A 19,583-nucleotide genomic window follows, 5' to 3' on the forward strand; every position below is an offset into this window, starting at 1 on the left:
AGAGAGAGATGTACTTTGGAAGTTTTTGAAGATATTCTTAAAGGCTGCTAAGCCATTCTTCTGTTTTCAGCTCTAAGAGTGCAACAGCTTCTGATTTATTTATTTTTTAATAACACTTGTGACAGTGGGATGGCTCATTCAATTTTGAAATGCTGAGAGGGCTGGCAGCTCTGCAAATTAAACCTCTGGGCTGAAACAGAAGGTCACACCTGAACTGCTTGGAAAGCATTGCCAGTGAAAAGAACAAAACCAGAAGTGTGAAAAAAGGAAAAAAGAGTGCAGATGGCCTGAGGCTGTATTCAGCATAGGGAGAGCCACACTGGGTCTCGGGGAAACAGTTTCATTAAATCTGTGATAGAAAGCAATCTGTAATGGACTTCTGTTGGAGCAGAAGCCAGAGGGAGACAATAGAAGATCCATCTATCCACACAAAGCCCGCTAACGCCCACACGATGTGTCACTGCTTGGGACTGCGACCAGACACATCTCATACTTCAAAAGCAGACAAAACCACTGGGGCACAGGGCAATCCGCCTTCATACCTTCGGTTGTGGTGTTTTCACAAAGAGCACAGTACAGACACCACGTTCTCATTCACCACCCACACCAGCAGAGGTTTCCCAAAGGCAGCATCACCCCTTGCAGCTCCCGCGCTGCAGGGAATGCTTCGAGCTCCATAAATCCCACCATTGCCAAAAGAGAAAACTGGATTTAGGTTGGGAGAGAAAACAAGTTCCTATCCCTCACAGTTTCAGACAGCAGCCTAGTCGCACGACCAGAATATACCTTCGAAGTTAAACTCCTCACTACAGGACACTGCAGCTGGCTGAAGTTCATGGATGGTTCAAGAAGAGATCTCCACCGAGGGAAGCTAAGCAGAAGGCCAGTCTAGCCCAGGAGGTCCGTAAGCTGCAGGGTGCCAGAGGCTGGGCAACCTCCAGGGAGACACCACCACACTCCCTCCATCCCTGCGCTGCCACTCGTCATCGCGGACCCCATCTCTGGGGGAGGCCAGGCAGACACTGGGACCGACCCGGCACAGCTCGTGCAGCGACACGCCGCTGAACACACCGGCTCCTGGGACAAAGATCGATGCTACAGAAGTCCTAAAGCAGTGCTTTGCCTCCTCAGTTTGCCCCAAGCAAAAACAGGCTCCCACCTGCCCCCAGCACCAAGTGGGGACCGAGCACCCCGGCCACCTCCCCGCAGGCAACAGACTCAGACATCTACTTACCAGCACGGGGATGAGCAGGTCAGCAAAATACACAAAAGCTGCTCCCAGAGCAAAGCCAACAGCCACAGGGATGAAAGCGAAGGCTCCAAAACTTCCAGATTCCTCAGCCATTTCAATAGCTGGCGCCAGGAGGGACCAGTAAGAAGCTGCCAACATGACCTAAGAGACAGACAACGTGAGGAATGAGAACATGGAAATAGCTTTCCACAGCAGGGTCTGAACGAATAGAAATCGAGGCTGCTTGGTATCCAGGGTCATAGTCTTACAGTGTTATTAGTCAAGGGGGAAACTGAGGCACAGAGCAGAAACCAGCTCAGGTTTATTCAGCAAGCTGGTGGCCAGGCTAGAAGCAGAACCCAAGGCCATCTTTGCCGGCCTGCGCAGCAGGAGGGAAGAGCGCGTGGGGTCCCCAGCACACATGCCCACAGTGCAACATGTTCTCCACCTTCGCACCACTGTTCGCACACCTGGGAAGCAAATGCAGGCCCGTCAGCCACAGGCTCCTTTGCCAAGGGGCTACTGCTACAGCTATAAAGGAAGGGTGCTTCTTCGCTCTCCAAACTCCAATCCTCCGAGGACTTCCCAGATAGCAGCACTGCTAAGCTGCAGCTGTAACCTGCACCACGCAGGCTTTCCTCTCGTACAGGCTGCAAACGCTTCAGCCGATGAGATCCCTGCACTTGCTATTGCACTTGGCAACGCCAGCAGCATGACCATTAAACCTTAGTAGCGACATTAAAACCAACTTCCTGATGGAACAAATCACTTAAGGATGGGGAAGCGAGTTTTTCCATCAGTTTTCACCAAACTAGACTTTTGAGCCAAGAAAAAACAGCAAAAGGAAAATGAATCACAGAAGCTTGTGTTAATTCTACAGGCAATTACCCTAACAGCCACAGAAGTCCTTCGACTGGGAGGCAGGAGCATGGAAAATCCTCCCTCACCTCAGGTTTCTCATCACTACAGGCCTGGGGCTGCTGAGCCCACCGAAGAGACCACATACAGTATTAAACAAGGAGAAATCTCTGCTCTAACTACATCATCTCTATGCAAACCTGAGATGAGGGAATTCCAGAAGGATGCAGCAAGCCATAACCCCCACACATTTTTCCTCAGGTACGAGGGTCACCATCAGCATCTTGCTTCTTGCACTCTCATAGACCAAGTTGAAAGAGGCAAGCTTTCCACCAAGAGCACAAACTGCTTCTATTCACCTGCAAACAAACGGGCAGCTCTGGAAAATGACACTACTAACATATCCCAGCATCTCCTGGATAGCTAAAGCACTGGAATTATCTCACAAGAGGATATGGACTGCAAATTTTACAGCACAATATCCACAAGCAAATACCACGGCTTCATTGCTGTGGCTTGTAAGGCTCTATGAAACCAACTGGTTCACCGAAATCTAAGTTTCAAGGCCTACAAACAGCTATGCATGCTTTAAAATATACCAGCAGCGGTTCCTCCATGGTACTGAAAGCTGCATTCGGCACATGAAGCGCTGTGCAAGCTGACGGACAGCTGCAAAGGATAATGCACAGGAGCTGAGCTGTCTTCAGTCCCAAGCCAGCGCTCCTGGAGCCGGCACAGAGGAGGGACAGCCCGTGGCTGCAGCACTAATCCGGACCTGCATGCCCAAGGCTCAGCCTCCTGCAGCCCCAGCGCAAAGGCGTTTAGCTCTCCTTGGCAACTGGGGATTTGGGGATCATGTCCCCTTGCCACGTGCCCTTTCAGCTCCCCATCCAGAGCCCCTGCTCTAAGGTAAAACGAGACATATTTCAGCGCTTTGCAGATGACATGACACCAGGCTGCACAGGAGACCTGAACACAGCTCCCGCGAGCCCTTGGGAGGAAGCAGATAGCCAAGCCAAACACAGCTCCACGGTCTTGACGAACAGGCGTTAGTCACCGCAACCTCAGCGGGCGGTGCCAAGCCTCAGTCGGGGTGTCCGGACAGCCGAGCGTTCCCAGTTGGGCACTCGGGAAAAGCGGACACTTCAAACTGGTGCGAAGGAGCACTGGCACCGCAGCAACGCACGCGGCATTTAAAGCCCACCTAGAGACCGTCCCGGGACGGCAGGACAAGCTTGCCCTCATCTGATGGCCACGCGAAGGTCATCGCATGGTGATGTGGGGGGGATCACGGCAGAGCAGGGACAGCTAGACAGTGACAGTGCCACTAATGTCCCCCCACCGCCAGCCGCAGCGCTCCTCCTCAGCGCCCCAGCTGAGCCGACGGCAAACACACCCAGACCTGACCTCATAAGGAAAAGAAGAAATATTGCTTAATGCATGGAGCCAAAGAGCCATTTCCAAGCTAGTTAAGGTCAGGCCATAGCTTTGCTGTGAAGATTTAAGCTTGCTGTGGTTTAGCTGCCAAGATCCCCTGCTTTGCTACCCGAGATCAAGGCAACCACAGCAAAACAGTTTTGCAATTCCTCTGCTGCTGTGCAGCTTAAAACAGCAGGATACAAACCGCAGGTAGGTCCTGGAGCTCGGGCACAGCCAGCTCCTGCTGCAACGTCGAGCCAGCACACGCAGCCCTACCTTCTGAGCTGCTTTCACTGCTCACCCCTCAGCGAGCCCGCACGAGGCCCCGGCACATCCGTGCCTGCATGGGAGTGGGAACAGCTACCTTGAAGACCACCAAACAGGGTTGGGAGAGACGTCTGGGCATGTCCAGCCCAGCTGCTGCTCAGAGCAGGGCACGCTTCAGAGCTGGAACAAGTTGCTCAGGGCTTTATCCAGGTTAGAAAACAGGCAAGCAAACCACCCGTTCCATAAACATATGCCAAAGGACACAACATTAACACGTTTTATCACCTCGTTCACCTCCTTCTCTCCTCTGCTGCATGATGTACTGGGCTGATTAAATTAAAAATCATCAGCCCAGCGCAATACCTTCAGCAATAGCTTCAGCCTTTTCATTTCTCTCACTACTGGCTTTTGCAGTTGTTCAGCCATGCAGGAGGTCACCCGTGACCAAACCCATGGGGACCGCTCCCATTTGTATCAAAGCTAAATTAGTTTCTTATGAAGAGTCAGGCTTAGGCCTTTGGGGAGGGCAGGGAAGGGAAAGATCTGCTAAGAAAAGATGCTTAAGGAAGCTGGATGCACATCGCTTCCAGTTCAGCTCCGTCCCCAGCAGGGATGGGTTAGCGAGGCTGGGATGAGAGTCTGGGGGACAGCCACCGCGTCCCAGGACACTAGGACCATTTAGAGAGGACAAGCCTGAGATGCACAAATGCATTTCCCTCATACAGTTACAAACTAAGAGGAAGGAAATAAAGCGGACAAGTACGGATGGGCTTAAAACTTGCCCTGGAGATCTGCATTACACTTTGGGAAACGCTCTGCAACAGCAAAGCCGGCAACCCAGCTGCAGGCAGAGCCCTATCGACCAGGGACAGAGGGATGGACGAGGTCCCGCTCCGAGGTCCCTCCCAGCCCTGCTTTCTGACCAAGGAAGCAGATCAAAGGAAAGCTCTCTAAGAAAGAAGGGGTGGGGGAACAGGACCGGAGGAAGGAGAGCACAGCCGAGGGATGCCATGAGAAAGGAGCATCCCACCTCTCAGCCAGGAGCACCCCTGGAGCGGCCGGCGAAGTGACTGCTCCGCAGAGCTCGGGCTATTTGCCAGCCTGCTTGACAAAGTATTCAGAGATCCTGCTCATCTCATTCACACTGCACAAGCATTTGCCTGCGGAAGAGAAGTGCGTAATAAGCTATTACATTTTAAATCATTTTTAAAGAAGGAGCAAGATGCCTATTGCTGTAGACACCAGTCCCCGGGGGATTGTATAAATCTCGACTCACTGTGAGTAAGAAGAAAGCAGGCTGTCATGTTAGACTTCACCACAGCTGTCGAACTCCGTATTTCAAATGCCACCTCCTTTAACAAACAGCCACACACCCCAACATGGAAATACAGGCAACAGGGAAAGGCTTTGCAAAATTATATTGTCATCTTATGTTAAGATAGCATTTCCCCACGGAAAACAGAGGCCTGACACCATTCAGCCTCCAGATCCCATCACCACTGAAGTCAGCGCTGGAGCTCCCACCGCCTCTGCTGTTCACAGGCTCCAGCAGAAGAACAGGGCACAGCTCTAGGCCACCCCACCTCACCAGCTGCAGGAACAAACCCATGGGTTTCGCCAACTGACTTCACCTGCTTTGAAGGAAAAAGCAGTTTATTCCTACGCTCTTTGGTGGGGAGGGACCACCTTGACCCTACCTTACATTGTAAGGATGGAGAGAAGATCCCAGGACTGGGGAGAGCTGGAATGTGCTGCTCAACAGCAGTCCTCTCTCCTTCGCTGAGGAGGGGAGAGGAGCAAGAAGGGAAGTCCAAGAGCTCTGCCCAAGATGATCATCGGCCGCAGGAGCGTGATCAGCACTCGCTGCCCATCCCACACCCCAGCTGGAGGGTTTTGCCCTGCAGCAGTGAGCAGAAGGGAAGATGTTCCTGTGCTTCACCCGAGCCTCTCAGCTCCAGCACACCTTCACCCGCAGGCCGCGGGACGCAGGGGCTTGCACTGGAGCAGACAAGCTTCTGCTCATGGACCACCGTTTCACCCAGTCTGTCCTGCTACAGCACCAGCAGAAAGTTATGCTCTTCTTCAGCAGCATCCCTTAACAGGCAACACTTACAAACTAGCAAAAGGGTTACAGCTTCTGCCAGCGAGCTCATTAACTGACAAAAAAAAAAAATCACATCCAATTGCAAGCCTTCCTAATCGTCCAACTTGGAACACAACCTTATTTGAAAGGCCTTATAAGCATCAAGTTAATATGATTACCTAGCTGTGTGTTACATCCCAACAACAGGTTTATTAAGCCTTTCCCTAAATATGATACTAATCTCTTTTCCCAAGTGTTCCTACACTTAAGCAGTATCTTTCCCCACCTGCTGTGAGAACTAAATGAGTTAACACGAAGCAGTCACAATTTGTTTCTGTCCCTCAAAGACCACAGTTCCAGGTTGCAAATGACTCAAGAAGAAAAAACAAGTCTTGTGCAAGCATGGAAGAGGATGGCGGAGGGGGAGCCACCAAAATGAGGCAGGCTGCAGCAGGGAACGGGCACTGCTCCGCTCCCGGCTCCGCTGGCACCGCAGCCCACGCGCCTCTGCCCGCTTCCCTGCCGCAGCGCAGCTGCATGGCATCGCTGAGCCAAGCAATACTGCCCGGCCTTGGTCCAACGAGCTCCCCAGGGCAGGCGTCATCTCACTGCATTCCTGCTTAACACGTGCTGAGACACGGGGAACGGAGCAAGGGTATTCAACGTGACAATTAACACACCAGCCACCTTCATCCATGCCAGTCATCCTCCGGTGGCCTCCTCTAACGCTTTCCCCTCCAGTCTGCCTCACTCACAAGCAGCAGGTACCCAGCTAACTCCCGAAACCAGCCCATGCCGAAGCCTGCATCCCTCCATCTTCACAGCTGGCGTCAGGATGCACCCGCCATCTCAGCAGCGGAGGCTATCCAGACATCCGCTCCTGCCACCATGACAGCAGCAAACCTTGAGCAGCCTCAGTTATCATCCACAGGGAAAGCCCAAAAGGTGCCTCTTCCTCACCAACCTCATCCCACGCCAGCTGCTAACTCCCTTGATCACTGAAGCCCTGCCTTTGGGGCAGCCTTTCACTCACGGCCTTTTATAGGTGCCCCAAGCCCAAATGCTCCATCTTACACATCCGAAGTACCACCAGAGACGGGAATCTGAACACCAGCAACATCACACAGCAAGATGGTGGCAAAGGCAGAAATAAGTTTCAGATTTCCCCTTTCAGTATGCTCCGTGCATTAGGGAGAAAACCTGCCTAGGCTCTCCTCAGATAAATAAAATATGAAGCTATTTCAGCAGAGGATATGACTTTCTGCACAAAGCCTTCCCATCACACTTCACTGGCAGCGCTCAGCGGCATCCGCGGCCCGCTCTGCTCAGTCAGTATGGGGAGCAGGGATCCCACGGTGCTCCGGCTCCCTGGCACGCAAGCAGCCTGCTCCTGCCAAATTTGATTTGGACATTTTAGCAGAGCCTTCACGCTCCTGAGCTGAGATACAACACCACCATAAATCTACAAACTGCAGCAGAGGAGAGAACATGCAGAAGGCAGCCGGGTATGCAAAACATCCACGGGTTGAAGGAGCCCAAAGCCTTCTCTGGGCTACATCAGGATAACCAGAGATGGTAGTTTCTCCTACCAGCCCGGAGCAAGCAGCCCAGAAAGACAGAGAGTGGATTTGTTTTAATCTCCTAGCTCAATAACTCAATAGCAATGGTGCTGCAGGCACATATGAGTCTTCCCCAGCAAATTCACAAGACTGAGCTTGGAGAAACAGACTCACATGGACTCAAAACCCGCTTCCCTCGTGCCGACGGGAGCACGTTAATAAAGCTGTGGCCAGTGGCAATGCCTCAGTCAGGACAGCCGCGTGCTCCCACCGACACCGGCGGGAGCAAACGCCAGCCCAGGCACGGGGGTAAATAAAGCACCAGGTCACTCTGGGCACCTCCTGGTCACAGACAGCTCTGCGGGTGCCCGCTGCTCCCGAAGCCTCTCCCCGCTCCCGCGGCAGCCGTCACAGCCGTGCACCAGGAAGGATGAGTGAATCCAGGTCTCCATGCCAGGCACAGCCCTTTCCTGCACTGGTGGAAACCCTCCCAAGCACACCGGGCAGCAGGACCCGCAACCACACGGGAGGATGCCAATGTACCCCACTACCACTACCCCAGGCATTGCCGGCGTCCTCCCCGTACACACGCCATGCTCTCTGCAAACAAACAAACAAAAAAAGCATCCACTGCAAGCAGCAGATCTTGTCACGCTTCCACAGGGCCACCGAGATCAGAACGGAGGCTTCAAAGGACACAGCCATTTTAATGATGTGCCGGATTAGAAAACCAAAGCCTCTTAGAGAGCAAAGGGAGATTCCCATCGGCAAGGAGGGAAAGAGAAATGGAAGATGAGAGACTCGTATGACATTTTGCCTGCCAAATTTCTTAGCTTGACTTCATTAAGGCTCCAACAATGAGAACTGGCCTCAGAAGACCAATGCAAGTTGCTGATGCTGTTTTAAGCAGCACTGAAAGGGAATATTTAACACTCGACATGTCTGGCACGGTTTGAAGAGTGCCTCTTTACGATTTTCTGCTTCACTTGGGACAAAGCAAAACAGGAAAACCTGCAAGCCAACAAAAGGACCAGCCACGCAAGGCTGCAGGGAAGGAGGACCATGAGTGTTTATACAGGCGTCTTCCTCTTGATGTCTGAGTACAGCACCTCCAGAATAAAGCCATGATAATAGAGAACATCTAAAAAAAAGCTTTTATTTAAGAATATCAAGATTTAAGAGAAAAGCCAGAATTCCACATCAGATGCCCAAATAACTGAAGTCTTGTCTCCATGGAAACAGAGCACCTCAGAGGCTTTAGCATACAAACCCCTCCATTATCACCAATTTCCAGAGAGGGAACTGAGGCAGAGAGAGGCTAAATGCTCAGGTACCCGAGAAGAGTTACCAGGGTGCAGGAAGCTGAGCATCAGCCGAGCCACCGCACCGGGCCCCATGGGCACCCTCTGCCCGAGACAACACACATGCCACCAGACACAGCTGGCTTCAGCCCTATCGGAAGAGGATTAAGCGAATGCATTTTACTTTGCATTTGCAATGCTCTCCAAGCACACAGGCAGCTCTCCTGATATGCCCTAGCTCATTAAGCCATGGTGATTTGACCATGGTCCCAAGATCACACAGGCTCACTCAAGATTAGACAGCACGTTGGCCGAGAAGGCAGTACTGAGCTCTCCAGAGCTCAAACTAGCGCTCTACGTGCCTGACCATCCTCCTCACCGGCTGTTGGAAGTCCCTGTGCCACATTCTCCTCCTGCTTGGATAGTAGCAAAGCTTTTTATGTTAGTTCTTGTTTTATTTTCCTATGAAAGCTCCCAAAGATGAGCAGACAGTCACCAGCAGGAATTATCCACTAGAACATTGTTTTCAGAAGACCAGAGCATCGCAGATAAGGAAATTCAAGTGCCCAAACTCAACTGTTTCACAAGCGACCCTGCTTGCTTGGATAGCATCACGCACCCATCCCCTGGAGACCGGAGCACCGTCAGGGGTCTGAGCTAAGCACTAGAACGGCAGGGTTAGAGAAGACTACCTGTCTCTGAAAGCGCAGAAAAAGGAGGGTTGCTAGCTTTGACCGAACAAAAGGGGCGTTTAATTAAATGCAGCAGACCAGATTTCAAAGAGCTGATATTACAGATAAAGAGGAGGGGAAGTCAAGTTTTGCCTCTCTATTTCAATGCTTGGAGAAACCACCTGTACGTATCTGCCCAAGACTGACATCAAAGACAACGCAGCAGTTTAAACAGAAAACTCTTGCAGCATCGTGGTAGTCCACGAGCAGAGCAACATCACAGCAAGGGCAGTCTGAAGAAACACTTTCCACAGGGAGGAAAAAAAAAAGAGTGAAAACAGCACAAACAGCTTTCAAAACAGGCTGCTCCACATCCTGCTTTCTTCTGCAGGAGGAAAGCTGCCAGCACACGCAGAGAGCCTGTGTCGTTCCTGCGGCCGCACCTGAGCCCGGCTCTGCCGCGCGAGCCCGGACGAGGCAGGGAGGACGCGTAGCACGGATCTGCTCCGTACCAACGCTCCCATCTCAAACGTGATCAACCACGTGCTTGCAGCTTGCTTAGCCCCAGTTTCACATCTCATCCCCCTCCCCACTGCAGCTACGAGGATCGGCCGGCCACAAGCCCTTCCCCAGAAGGGCTCTGCTGTGAAAGGCCAGGTGGGAAAATGGCTTCAGTTCCAGCTTCTCCAACGACTCTGTGCAAAGCCACCAAGCACACAAGTCATCAGCAGCTTTCCTGCCTGCAGAAAATGCCTCAGGCATTATCAAACCCTTTCAGGTAAGGGCTGGGCAGGGGCATGGCGATACTGGAGTCAGGAGAGGACTTGCCAGCACGCCACGAGCCACACTCTGCTCTCCGCCGTGCCTCGCTCCCCACCTGCACTGCCCCTCATCCAGGGCTCCCCAACGGCAGAGCCATCGGCCGTGCAAAATCGCCCCGGCCCCGCTTCCCCCCAGCACGGCCAGAGCTCGCCCCGGCGGGCTCCTCGCCCGGCAGGCCGGTCTCCTGCTCCGCGGGAGGCAGCGGCCAGGCTGCCAGTCCAGTCACTACAGCACTGCCCAGCTGCAAGGGGAAAAAAAATCAGTCCAGGTGCGCTCTGGTACCCAGAGCACCGACCAAACCCATGTGCAACAGCGTGCAGCTGCACGGAGGGAGTTTTGAAGGTGCAGGGTTGAGAGCAGCCTTGGGACGGAGGTATTTCAGTCCCTGTCAAACAACAGCCAGGGAGCTACGGGCACACGTGGGGCAGATCTAGTTAAAAGGAAGAAAATTCCAACTTCTAGTGCTTTTACCACATCACTGCTACCAGCACTGCCTAAACACCGAGCACAGACCCTTGCAGCAATAGCACACGCTCCCCCTCGATCCATGCGGAGCGATGCCTGGATCTCCCCGGCACCTTCCCCAAAGAGCTGCTCCATCGGAGCAGGGCTACACAGCTGCAGCTCAACGTGGCAGCTCACCACGACCAGCACCTGCTTCAGCACCTCAGCTCTGCAAACGCTGCCTCGAAGTTTTCACAGATTGGAGCTCGTGAGCAGTTTTTGGAGCAGCGCTTCGTATCAGCAGGACCCTGCCACCCATAGCATTTCCTCGCTGGTGCTCCTTTCCAGGCAACGGAGCAACCTGAGAAAACTTTGGCTTTCCTGTTCTGAATATAACATAAATCCAAGGCAGCTGGGGGGAAAAAAGTGTTTACAGGATTTCTGCCTTAACACCTGAGCTGTCTCTCTGCCATTTGAGGATGCCTCAGGCCTCCCGGCTGGGCAGACGCAGGTGCTGCGGGAAGGCTGCAACCAAGAGGGTTGGATGCAACCCCCACTGCCCCCACCGAGCCCGGGGCAGGGGCCGTCGCTGCAGGGCTGCTCGCGAGCAGCAGCTCCCAAAACAGCCCCGGCTGGCGCAAAAACCCCGCGGTGCCGAGCACGTGTCCCGCACCGCAGTACTTCCCTCCCCGCCAGCGGGACAGACCTGCCTGCCGCGTTGGGACAGCGGTGCCACCGCACGGTTATGGGAAAGGGGGAACAGCTCAGCTCATGCTGCCCCGGCAGCATCTCCCCAGTGTCACACTCCTTGCAGAAGTGGCTCTGAGGAGCCTGTAAGGGATGAGGGTTGGTCCAGACCCAGGTGTGTCTTTTGAAGGAAAACAGCATGGAAATAGAACAGCAGAGGAAAATTCTGGACTCAACAATTCCTAACACAAGCGTTTCATTTATAAAAGATGACCTGAGAATCTGTTACAAGAGATGAATCAAACTATTCACACCACTAGCAGGTCACAATCCTGTTCCAGCAGAACTTGCTCCAAAGCAAACTGAGTTTTCTACTGTTTTACCTCACCCACCAAGGCAGACTCTTGCTCAATACAGTTGGTTTTGTTTCAGGCATTTGGAAGAGCAGACGACCTATGGTTTTCCTGTCTGTTAACATTCAGGCTTCGCCCTGATCAGAGGCGTTGCAGCATACGGGGACACACACAGGGCAATGAGTCCAGCTCCACACGCAGCTTTGGCAGTAGCAGAGTTCCCACACGCTGCGGGACAGATCACCCATGCTGCCAGACAAACAGGCTCTGGGTTCATCCCGAAGCCTGGCAGCATTTTCCATGCTCCAGGTGCCGATTACACAAGCAGGACGCCCAGCGAGCAGGAGCTGGCAGAGCCCTGCCCCGGCATCCGGACACACCTGCCACCGAAAGCCGGGGAGGTGTGGCGCGGAGGGACACCGCGGGCTGCAAAGTCCCGCCAGAACGCCCTCCACCTCCGCTCAGTCAACAAGGGATTGCACAGCACGCACAGCCGAGCTGGCATGCAGGGAAAGGCCGGGCACCCTTTGCCGAGCTACTCCAGAAATCCCTCCCTCTGTGGCTAACCCCCACACGAAGCGTCCTGGAGCCCAGCACATCTCGGCTCCTTCCTCGTACCAGCGCACGGGGCAGCAAAGCCAGAAACAAAAACAAACAAGAAAAACCTCCTCCTCCCTCAGGGCTTTATACCAGGGAGCATTTGCCCTCTTAAAGCCTTCACATATGGACGAGTTCGGCGCTGGTATTTCAGCAAGACTGCACGTGGGCAGGTCACCAAGACATGTCAGCGCTGCAGGGGAGAAGAACAGCACCTTGCACCAGGCGCTGACAGCCAGAGACTACGCTCCAGGCCGTCCAGCTGCTCAGACACGCTCGAGCACCTGAAGGAAAATCAGCGTGATACATCGAGGCAGCGTGAGACTCCACTTGCTCAGATTCCCTGGAGTCTGGGCAGGAGGAGGGGTGATGCATTCACAAGCCCCACCACAATTTCAAGCCACAATTCACACCACAGTTTCACTTCTTTAGAGAAAGATGCAACAAGTGTTAGGTTTACTGTGCGCCCTTGATTTAGAGCCCCAGTGTCTTTATTCCCCCTCCTAACAGTTCAAAGCATCCAAGCTTTGCGGGAGAGCCAGAGGCATCAAGGGAGCTATGTGCATTAGCCTCCAGGACGAAGGCTCTTCTGCCCATCTTAATCACACACCACTGCTCCAAGAGGAATGACTCAAAAGTCCAAGGAAATGAGAACAGTTTAACTCAAGAGCCAAATCCAGCTCTGGCAGGTTGACATGCACGTGACTGCATCTCGCACCACCTCCACCCTCACCAAAGAGGCACTGAGACACGACAGGACACAACCAAGACTGCGGCACATTCCTCCACTGCTTCACACAACACAAACGCACCTCAGACAACTATACAAGAAACGTTAATGCAAGCGGGCAACAGAGTGAAGCGTGGAGGGGCTTCAGAGGAGATGCCAGCAGGGAGACACGTGCAGAGACGATTAGCAGAAAAGGATGCTGTACTTACCCCCGCAGCAAAGCCTAAGCTTCCATCGAGGATCCGCCTCTAGAAATAGGTAACAGAAAACACATCATTTACCAACTGCAAAACAAGCAAAGTTGCAACCGTGCCACGGAGCAGCGTAAAAGGGAAGCCACTTGCTTCGACATCGCATTAGGATAACTCTTCTCCCCATTACTGCAATCCGAGTGATTGCTGTGCTTTGGGGCAAGATACACCATGCTTCAAGAGACAGAGCTGTGCCGCCGCGCTCCTCGTGCAGAGACGCTGCTCCACCATCGCGGAGAGCCCACAGTGACGTGGGACACTGGGGTGTCCTGACTCCCACCCCCATTAGGCTTTCAGTAACCCAGCACGTATCCCGCCTGCTTCATTCTCATCACAGTTTTTCCTTCTTTAACACATTCCCCTCCCCCAGGAGGGAAACCAACACACTACTGCAAAGAGAATCTCACTTTGCAAAGAACTCCTGCATAAATCATCACAGGAGACACATACATAATAAATGCCTCGGAACAATTTTGAGCATAACAGCAACGCGGGCCTCGGATTTTGGAATGCAAGATAACTTAAAAATCAAAACCTTCCCTGGCTCAACCCCAGAGCACGGGCTGACCTGGATCACACGCTACAGAGGTGGAAATAAAGACAGGTTACGAGGAGGAGAGCCTGCTGCTCCAGACACACCCCAGCCTGCAGCTCTGCCCTGCTGGGCTGCACCAGAGATGAGTTTTTAAGTCAGCAGCTCCCAACTGTTTAGAGCCACACGTGACTGACAACTCTGTGTCCCTCATGCACTCTGGCACTTTTTTTTTTCCTTTAAGTATTACAAGGGCAGCATGGTTTTCTGCACCATGTACCATAGCTTTGGGTTAGGAATTTGATTTAGTTCTTCTCTTTTGTTTAAGACACAAGAGAATTAACCTGGGTTCTTTCCTCCTCAGGCAGCAGAACCTCTCGGGGCCAAATGAAGGTCTCTCGTGCTTCAGACGAGGTGGCCAAGCCCAACCACAAGAAGTAAAGCTCAGCCCTTTCCCCCACGCCCTGCTCACCTCCCAGGAGGAGGAACAAACGATCCCGGCACCCACCTGGCCGCTGGAAAACACAAACACCAGCGCCGAGCCAGCTGCCGTCAGGCCCCAGGTGAGACACGTCCCCAGCACCGCCTGGATCACCGGCCCATGGCCTGGGATCATGCTGACCACACGCAGGGACCGGAGACCTAGGACAGATGAGGTCCATCAGGAGAGGCACAAGAAGAAGCTTCCAGCGTTTGAAGACACAGATAAACCCACATATTGCTGCCCGTTACGGAGGGAAGTTCAGGCTGGGTGCCCAGCCGTGCCGAACCCCTGCTGCTCCTCTGGGTGCCAGGGACATCCAGCACTGCTGGCAAACACCCCTCCTTGCCCGAGGGGATGGAGTTGGTCTAAGCTTGAAGAGCAGCACAGACCAAGAGCACGCCAGCGTCCGCTGCTCAACCCCCGGCTGATTTCATGGGCTCGGGCCCACGAGCTGTCACCAGGGCAGAGCAGCTCCATGGACAGGAAGAATAACGTTGTCCGTCTGCTGGAGCCTCTCCCAAGCCCCAGGAGTGTTTTGCTTGGAGCAAGCCTCAGCCCAGCTCCCGTGCGAGACGGGGGCAAGCCAGCCTGCCGCACACAGCTGGTCCCACCAGCGCTTTTACAGCACGGGAGGAGAAATGCGGAGGAAGCACCCTTGCACCTCCCCGAGCAGAAGGGCACCTCAGTCCGCCTCCCCGGCACACGCACCACATCCCACTGGTTTTCCCTGAAACACAGTTTTACTTGTGCAGGAGGCAGACACCCTCGCAGCGCCGGGCTCGCTGCACTGCTGGGCTACAGACACCCCGGCACAAAGCAAAAGAGGAACGAGCCCTGCGACAGGGCACCTTAACGCAACCCGAAAGCCGTGACTCAGGTCCCGGCGATAGCCAAAACAAGTGTCCGAGCTCACCGGGCTCCCTGTGCCACGAGACAGCGAAACTCCGTAACAAATAGGTTTTCTAAGAAAATACACACCCCTGTAGGTGAACGTGTATTTATAAATACATACAGATTTTCCTACGTTCCTCCCCAAAGTCCAGAGGCTTTTGGAGGAGGGTCCCTGGGACGGCACACCAGGGCCATGCCTGGCACCAGGCTCCAGGGCACCCGGCCGCATCCCCCCATGGGTGTCAGACCAGGCGGGGGGCACTGGGGAGCCCCCCAGCCACCCCGGGCAGCGGGGGAGCCCCCCAGGCCCCAAACCAGACCCCCAAGCCCCCCAGCCCGGGCACCCAGCCCCCAAACTGGGACCTTGCAACCCCCAAATGGGGGTGTCCCAACATCCCACAGCCCCCCACAGTGGGCCGCCAGGGCCCAAACCGCCCCCCCAACACCCCGGGCACCCGGACCCCCCCGCTCCAGCCCCCCAAATAGGCCCCCAGACCCCAAACCAGGCCCCCAGGCCCCAAACTAGGCCCCCCAAAACCCCTTCCCAGGCACCCAGCCCCCCTCAGCCCCCCAACTGGGCCCCCCCGGGCCCCCAACGCCCCCCCGGGCCCGACCCGGCACCCCGGGCCCCGGTCTCGCGGCTCCCCGCGCCGCCGGGCCCCACGGCTGCCTCCGCCCCCCGGGCCCGCAGCTCGCCGGGACGCCGGTACCGGCCCCCCCACCGCCCCGGCCCGCGCCGCTCACCGCCCGCCGCTCCGCCGCCACTTCCTGGTCCCGGCACACGTGTCGCCGCCGCCGCCCCGCCCACCCCGCCGCCTCGGCCAATGGCGGCGCGGCGGGGGCGGGCCGCCCTCGGCTCTGCGTTTCGGGCGGGCGCGGCATCAAGAGAGAGGCGCGGGCGGGCAGGCGCGGGCGCAGGCGAGTGCGGGCGGGCGCAGCAAGGCTGCTGCTGGAAGAGGCCTGCACGGCCCCCCCCCCCCGCACACGGTGCACGACGTCCCCCATGTGCGGGGCACCCCGGGCATCGCCGCAGGGTGACACCCCCTGCACAGGGTGCATGACATCCCCCCATGCATAGGGCACCCCTGGGCATTGCCGCAGGGTGACACCCCCGGACATGGTGCACGACGTCCCCCGGGGATGCATGTGCATCCCTTGGTGCACCACGTCCCCCGGGGATGCATGCGCATCCCTTGGTGCACGACATCCCCCGGGGATGCATGCACATCCCTTGGTGCACGACGTCCCCCAGGGATGCATGCGCATCCCTTGGTGCACGACGTCCCCCGGGGATGCATGCGCATCCCTTGGTGCACGACGTCCCCCGGGGATGCATGCGCATCCCTTCTAGCAAAGCTTGATGCAGGGAGCCTTTGCTGGCTGCTGGGGGGGAAAAAATCACAAGAAGAAACCTGGCAGCGCCAGCGCCGGAGGACGGGCCAGGTTCCCGGGGTGGGATCCCGGGCAGCGGGTAACGGAGCAGCTGGAGCATTATCTGCCTCCAGGGGGGAGCCAGGGAGGGAGCCCCGGGGGGGACGGGGCTGTCGCAGTCCAGGCTTGGCATCGGCATGGCCGGGTCTCTGTTGCAGCAGCCGGCGGGGGGACCTGGCCATCTCCACGGACCTGCCAGTGCCCGGGAGATGCGGCCGGCCGGGCCCCGCTCTGCTCTGCTCTCGCCGCGGCTCTCGCTGGTGCAGGGGGCAAGCGGGTGCTGGGAGGCTGCGCTCAGCCCCCCTGCAGCATCGCCCTCCCTCGCGCAAGTGCTTCTCCCTGCACAGCCCTTGCTCAGCATCAGCATCCCCCGCCAGAGCTGGAAAAGGTCAAGGCCATTTGCAACCTCCCTGATTTAGGTTTTAATCAATTTTCCCCTCTAATTGCCTGCATCCGTCACTAGCTCTTTACCAAGCTGATGCGGCAGCAGGGAGAGCGCAGCCGGAGCCGCCGCCGCGCAGGGTTTCCGAGCCGGACGGCGCCGGCAGGGCCCGGGCCGGGTGCAGAGTGCGGCCCCGTGACCACAGCCAGACCCGTCTCGCCAGGGCCAGAGCCGTGCGCTATCAGCAGCCCCAGGAAAATGTCTTTTAAAGCAGCAGAAGGGGCCCGGAGGGGCCCAAATTCCTGCGCGGTATCTGTTATCAAGGTGTGCGTCATGCCAGACGCCGACACGGGGTCACATCCCCCCAGGCAGCTCCCGTGCCGCGTCCCCAGCCCGGCTGGCTATACATGCATATACATATATATATATATATGGTACAATTCACAGCTGATGTGTGCAGCAGCTCTCACCCCAGCCCAGTCTCAGCCCCCTTGGCAATGACAGATAAACCCACTACGGGCGAGGGGCAAGCGAGGGAGGAAGGAGACGTCCGCGGGGTCCGGCGGGAGCAGACGAGGGCTGGGGCTCAGCCCTGCTCCCCCCCCCCGGGCTGCAGCCGCCCCTGTGCCCTGTGCGCTGGGAGCAGGTAAATCTGCCCGAGCCCCTTTCCCCCGGCTAATCGCCTCCGCAGATGCTGCCTGATTAGATCACGTCGTCCCGGAGGAACCGGCCTGGTTCTGCCCGGCCGCGGGGCTGCGGGGAGACGGTCCAGGCCTGCTTCTGCGGCTAATTAGCGGAAAGTGAAGCCTCCCCCATCGCAGCGTTGGCGTAACGGAGCCAGGCAGCCTCGGCGGAGCTGCTGGAGCAGGTCCTGGCTCCGGGCTGGCGGCGGCTTGCACGGGGACCCTGGCAGCCAGCGAGCAAGTCTCGTCCCCGCCGACGGGGTCCCGCACGTCCCTGCTGCAGCCCCGCATCCAGCAATGCTGCAGCACGGCCCGGCCAAGCCTCAGCGCTGCAGCCCCTTCGCTGCTGCGAAATGCCAGCACTTCCCTGCGCCGATGGGGGAGAAAGGCCAGCGCGCCCTGTGCCGCCGTTGGCAGCCGAACGCGACGGCTCCGCATCGCCCAGCTCCTTACGACACTCCTTTCCGGGACACGGGTCGAGCGGCGCCGCTTCCTAAGGGAAGCCCTGCGGAACAGCTGGGAGCGGGTGGCAGGAGACTTGGAAGGACTCTAGAAGTCACGTAACCCCCCGCCCCTCTCCCACGGGCTGCATCGACGGCCAGCGTCGCCTGGGAAGGGGCCCTGCACTCCTCCCGTAGCCGTCGCTGCCAGCGAGCTGCTTCCCAGCAGGGCTGATGCTTCCCAGGCCAAGGGACGAAGGGGGGTTTCTCCGCCAGCCCCAAACCGGCTGCGGGGGCAGTCCAGGGCCTCGCCGGCACAGCGACCACCCAGAGGGACGGGACGGACCCTGCGCAGGGCTGAAGCTCAGCGCCACAGCCGAGCAGAATAAAACGTGTCTCCGAAGGGCTCAAGCGCAGCTCCCGTCGCAGCTCGCTCCGGCAGCACTCCTGCCTGGCCGGGACCCGCTCGGGAGCAAGGCTTGCCCTCCGCAGGGGCCACCGAGGGACAGATGTGGCAACGTCATCCGCTCTGATGGAGACACGCGAGGAGGCTGTGTAAGGCACTGTGCTGCGAAGGGCGTCGATGCATCTTCGAGGCCACGGCTTTCAGAAACACACCCGCTCTCCCGGGGGTGGGAAGGGTCAGGACGGTCCCTCCCGGGCACGTAAACCAGCCGAGAGAGGATAAAGCAACGATGAAATGGTCACGAGGCATCAAAATCCTCTGCTGTGCTACGCTCCCTTCTCGGCGTGTCGAGCCAACATCTCTGCTCTCCCCCGTCTCAGCACGGCCACGACACAGCCCTCAGCAGGAGCAGCCACCGTCCCTCCCCATCCTCCCTCCTTGGACACTTTTACTGCAATATCAATTTCCACATCGTTTATTCTGGGGGAGGCTTTTTCCAGCCTCCTGAAGATTTATTAGGCTGATAATGATTCTGCCTCGTGCCCCGAGACCCCGTGTCTTAGATCCAGCTTGGGAAGTGGATGTCTCAGCACAGAGGGGGACCCGGCAGCCCCTCGTGCCGCAATCGCCAGCCCAGCTCCGGGCTCTTTGTTCCGAGCCGCTCTTAATTTCCTGCTCTCTATTGTCTCTCCGATAAGTGATGAAAAGGTGGGGGGGGGGAAATCACTTTTATTAAATGGCTTTCAAGATCTCAAACAAACCAGAGCAGAGGTTATCTCCCCCAAACCTCCTTTTTGGTCCTCCTCCAGTTGGTGTTACTGGGTAACATTGCTGGGGGAGAGGCTGCAGCAAGAGTCAGCTGTATTGCACTGAATCAGAGATCCCAAAGCTCTCTGCAGACATTGCATCACATTCCCATCTCTCCCAGCTGTGCCAAGCCAGCAAGGACCTGCCTTGCCTTTCCTTTGGTCGCAAGATGCAGACTCCAAGATATTCCCAGCTTCCCAAGAGACACTGGGGTTTGCAGACGCCTCTTGGTGCAGTGGGAGCTCCGGTGGGGT

The 19,583-nt window shown here is 56.4% G+C and overlaps 1 protein-coding gene across 3 annotated transcripts in view; it reads right to left on the reverse strand.

Moving 5' to 3' along the window:
- The window catches only part of SLC39A11 (solute carrier family 39 member 11), a 101,670-nt gene extending 85,687 nt beyond the window's left edge, over positions 1-15,983 (reverse strand). For 2 of the 3 annotated variants that reach the window (XM_064522806.1, XM_064522805.1), the window contains exons 1-4: positions 15,925-15,983; positions 14,314-14,447; positions 13,232-13,270; positions 1,235-1,393 (exon numbers count right to left, since the gene is read on the reverse strand). In XM_064522806.1, the coding sequence (XP_064378876.1) occupies positions 1,235-1,393; positions 13,232-13,270; positions 14,314-14,421 (306 nt within the window). In that variant the 5' untranslated portion in view covers positions 14,422-14,447; positions 15,925-15,983. Of the gene's footprint in view, positions 1-1,234; positions 1,394-13,231; positions 13,271-14,313; positions 14,448-15,202; positions 15,384-15,924 lie in introns of those variants that run through there. The other variant, XM_026112469.2, reaches the window with a different exon arrangement.
- Between the last annotated feature and the right edge of the window lie 3,600 nt (positions 15,984-19,583).

The sequence above is a fragment of the Dromaius novaehollandiae genome, chromosome 18 (assembly GCF_036370855.1).
Source record: "Dromaius novaehollandiae isolate bDroNov1 chromosome 18, bDroNov1.hap1, whole genome shotgun sequence".
NCBI classification, from domain to species: Eukaryota; Metazoa; Chordata; class Aves; order Casuariiformes; family Dromaiidae; genus Dromaius; species Dromaius novaehollandiae.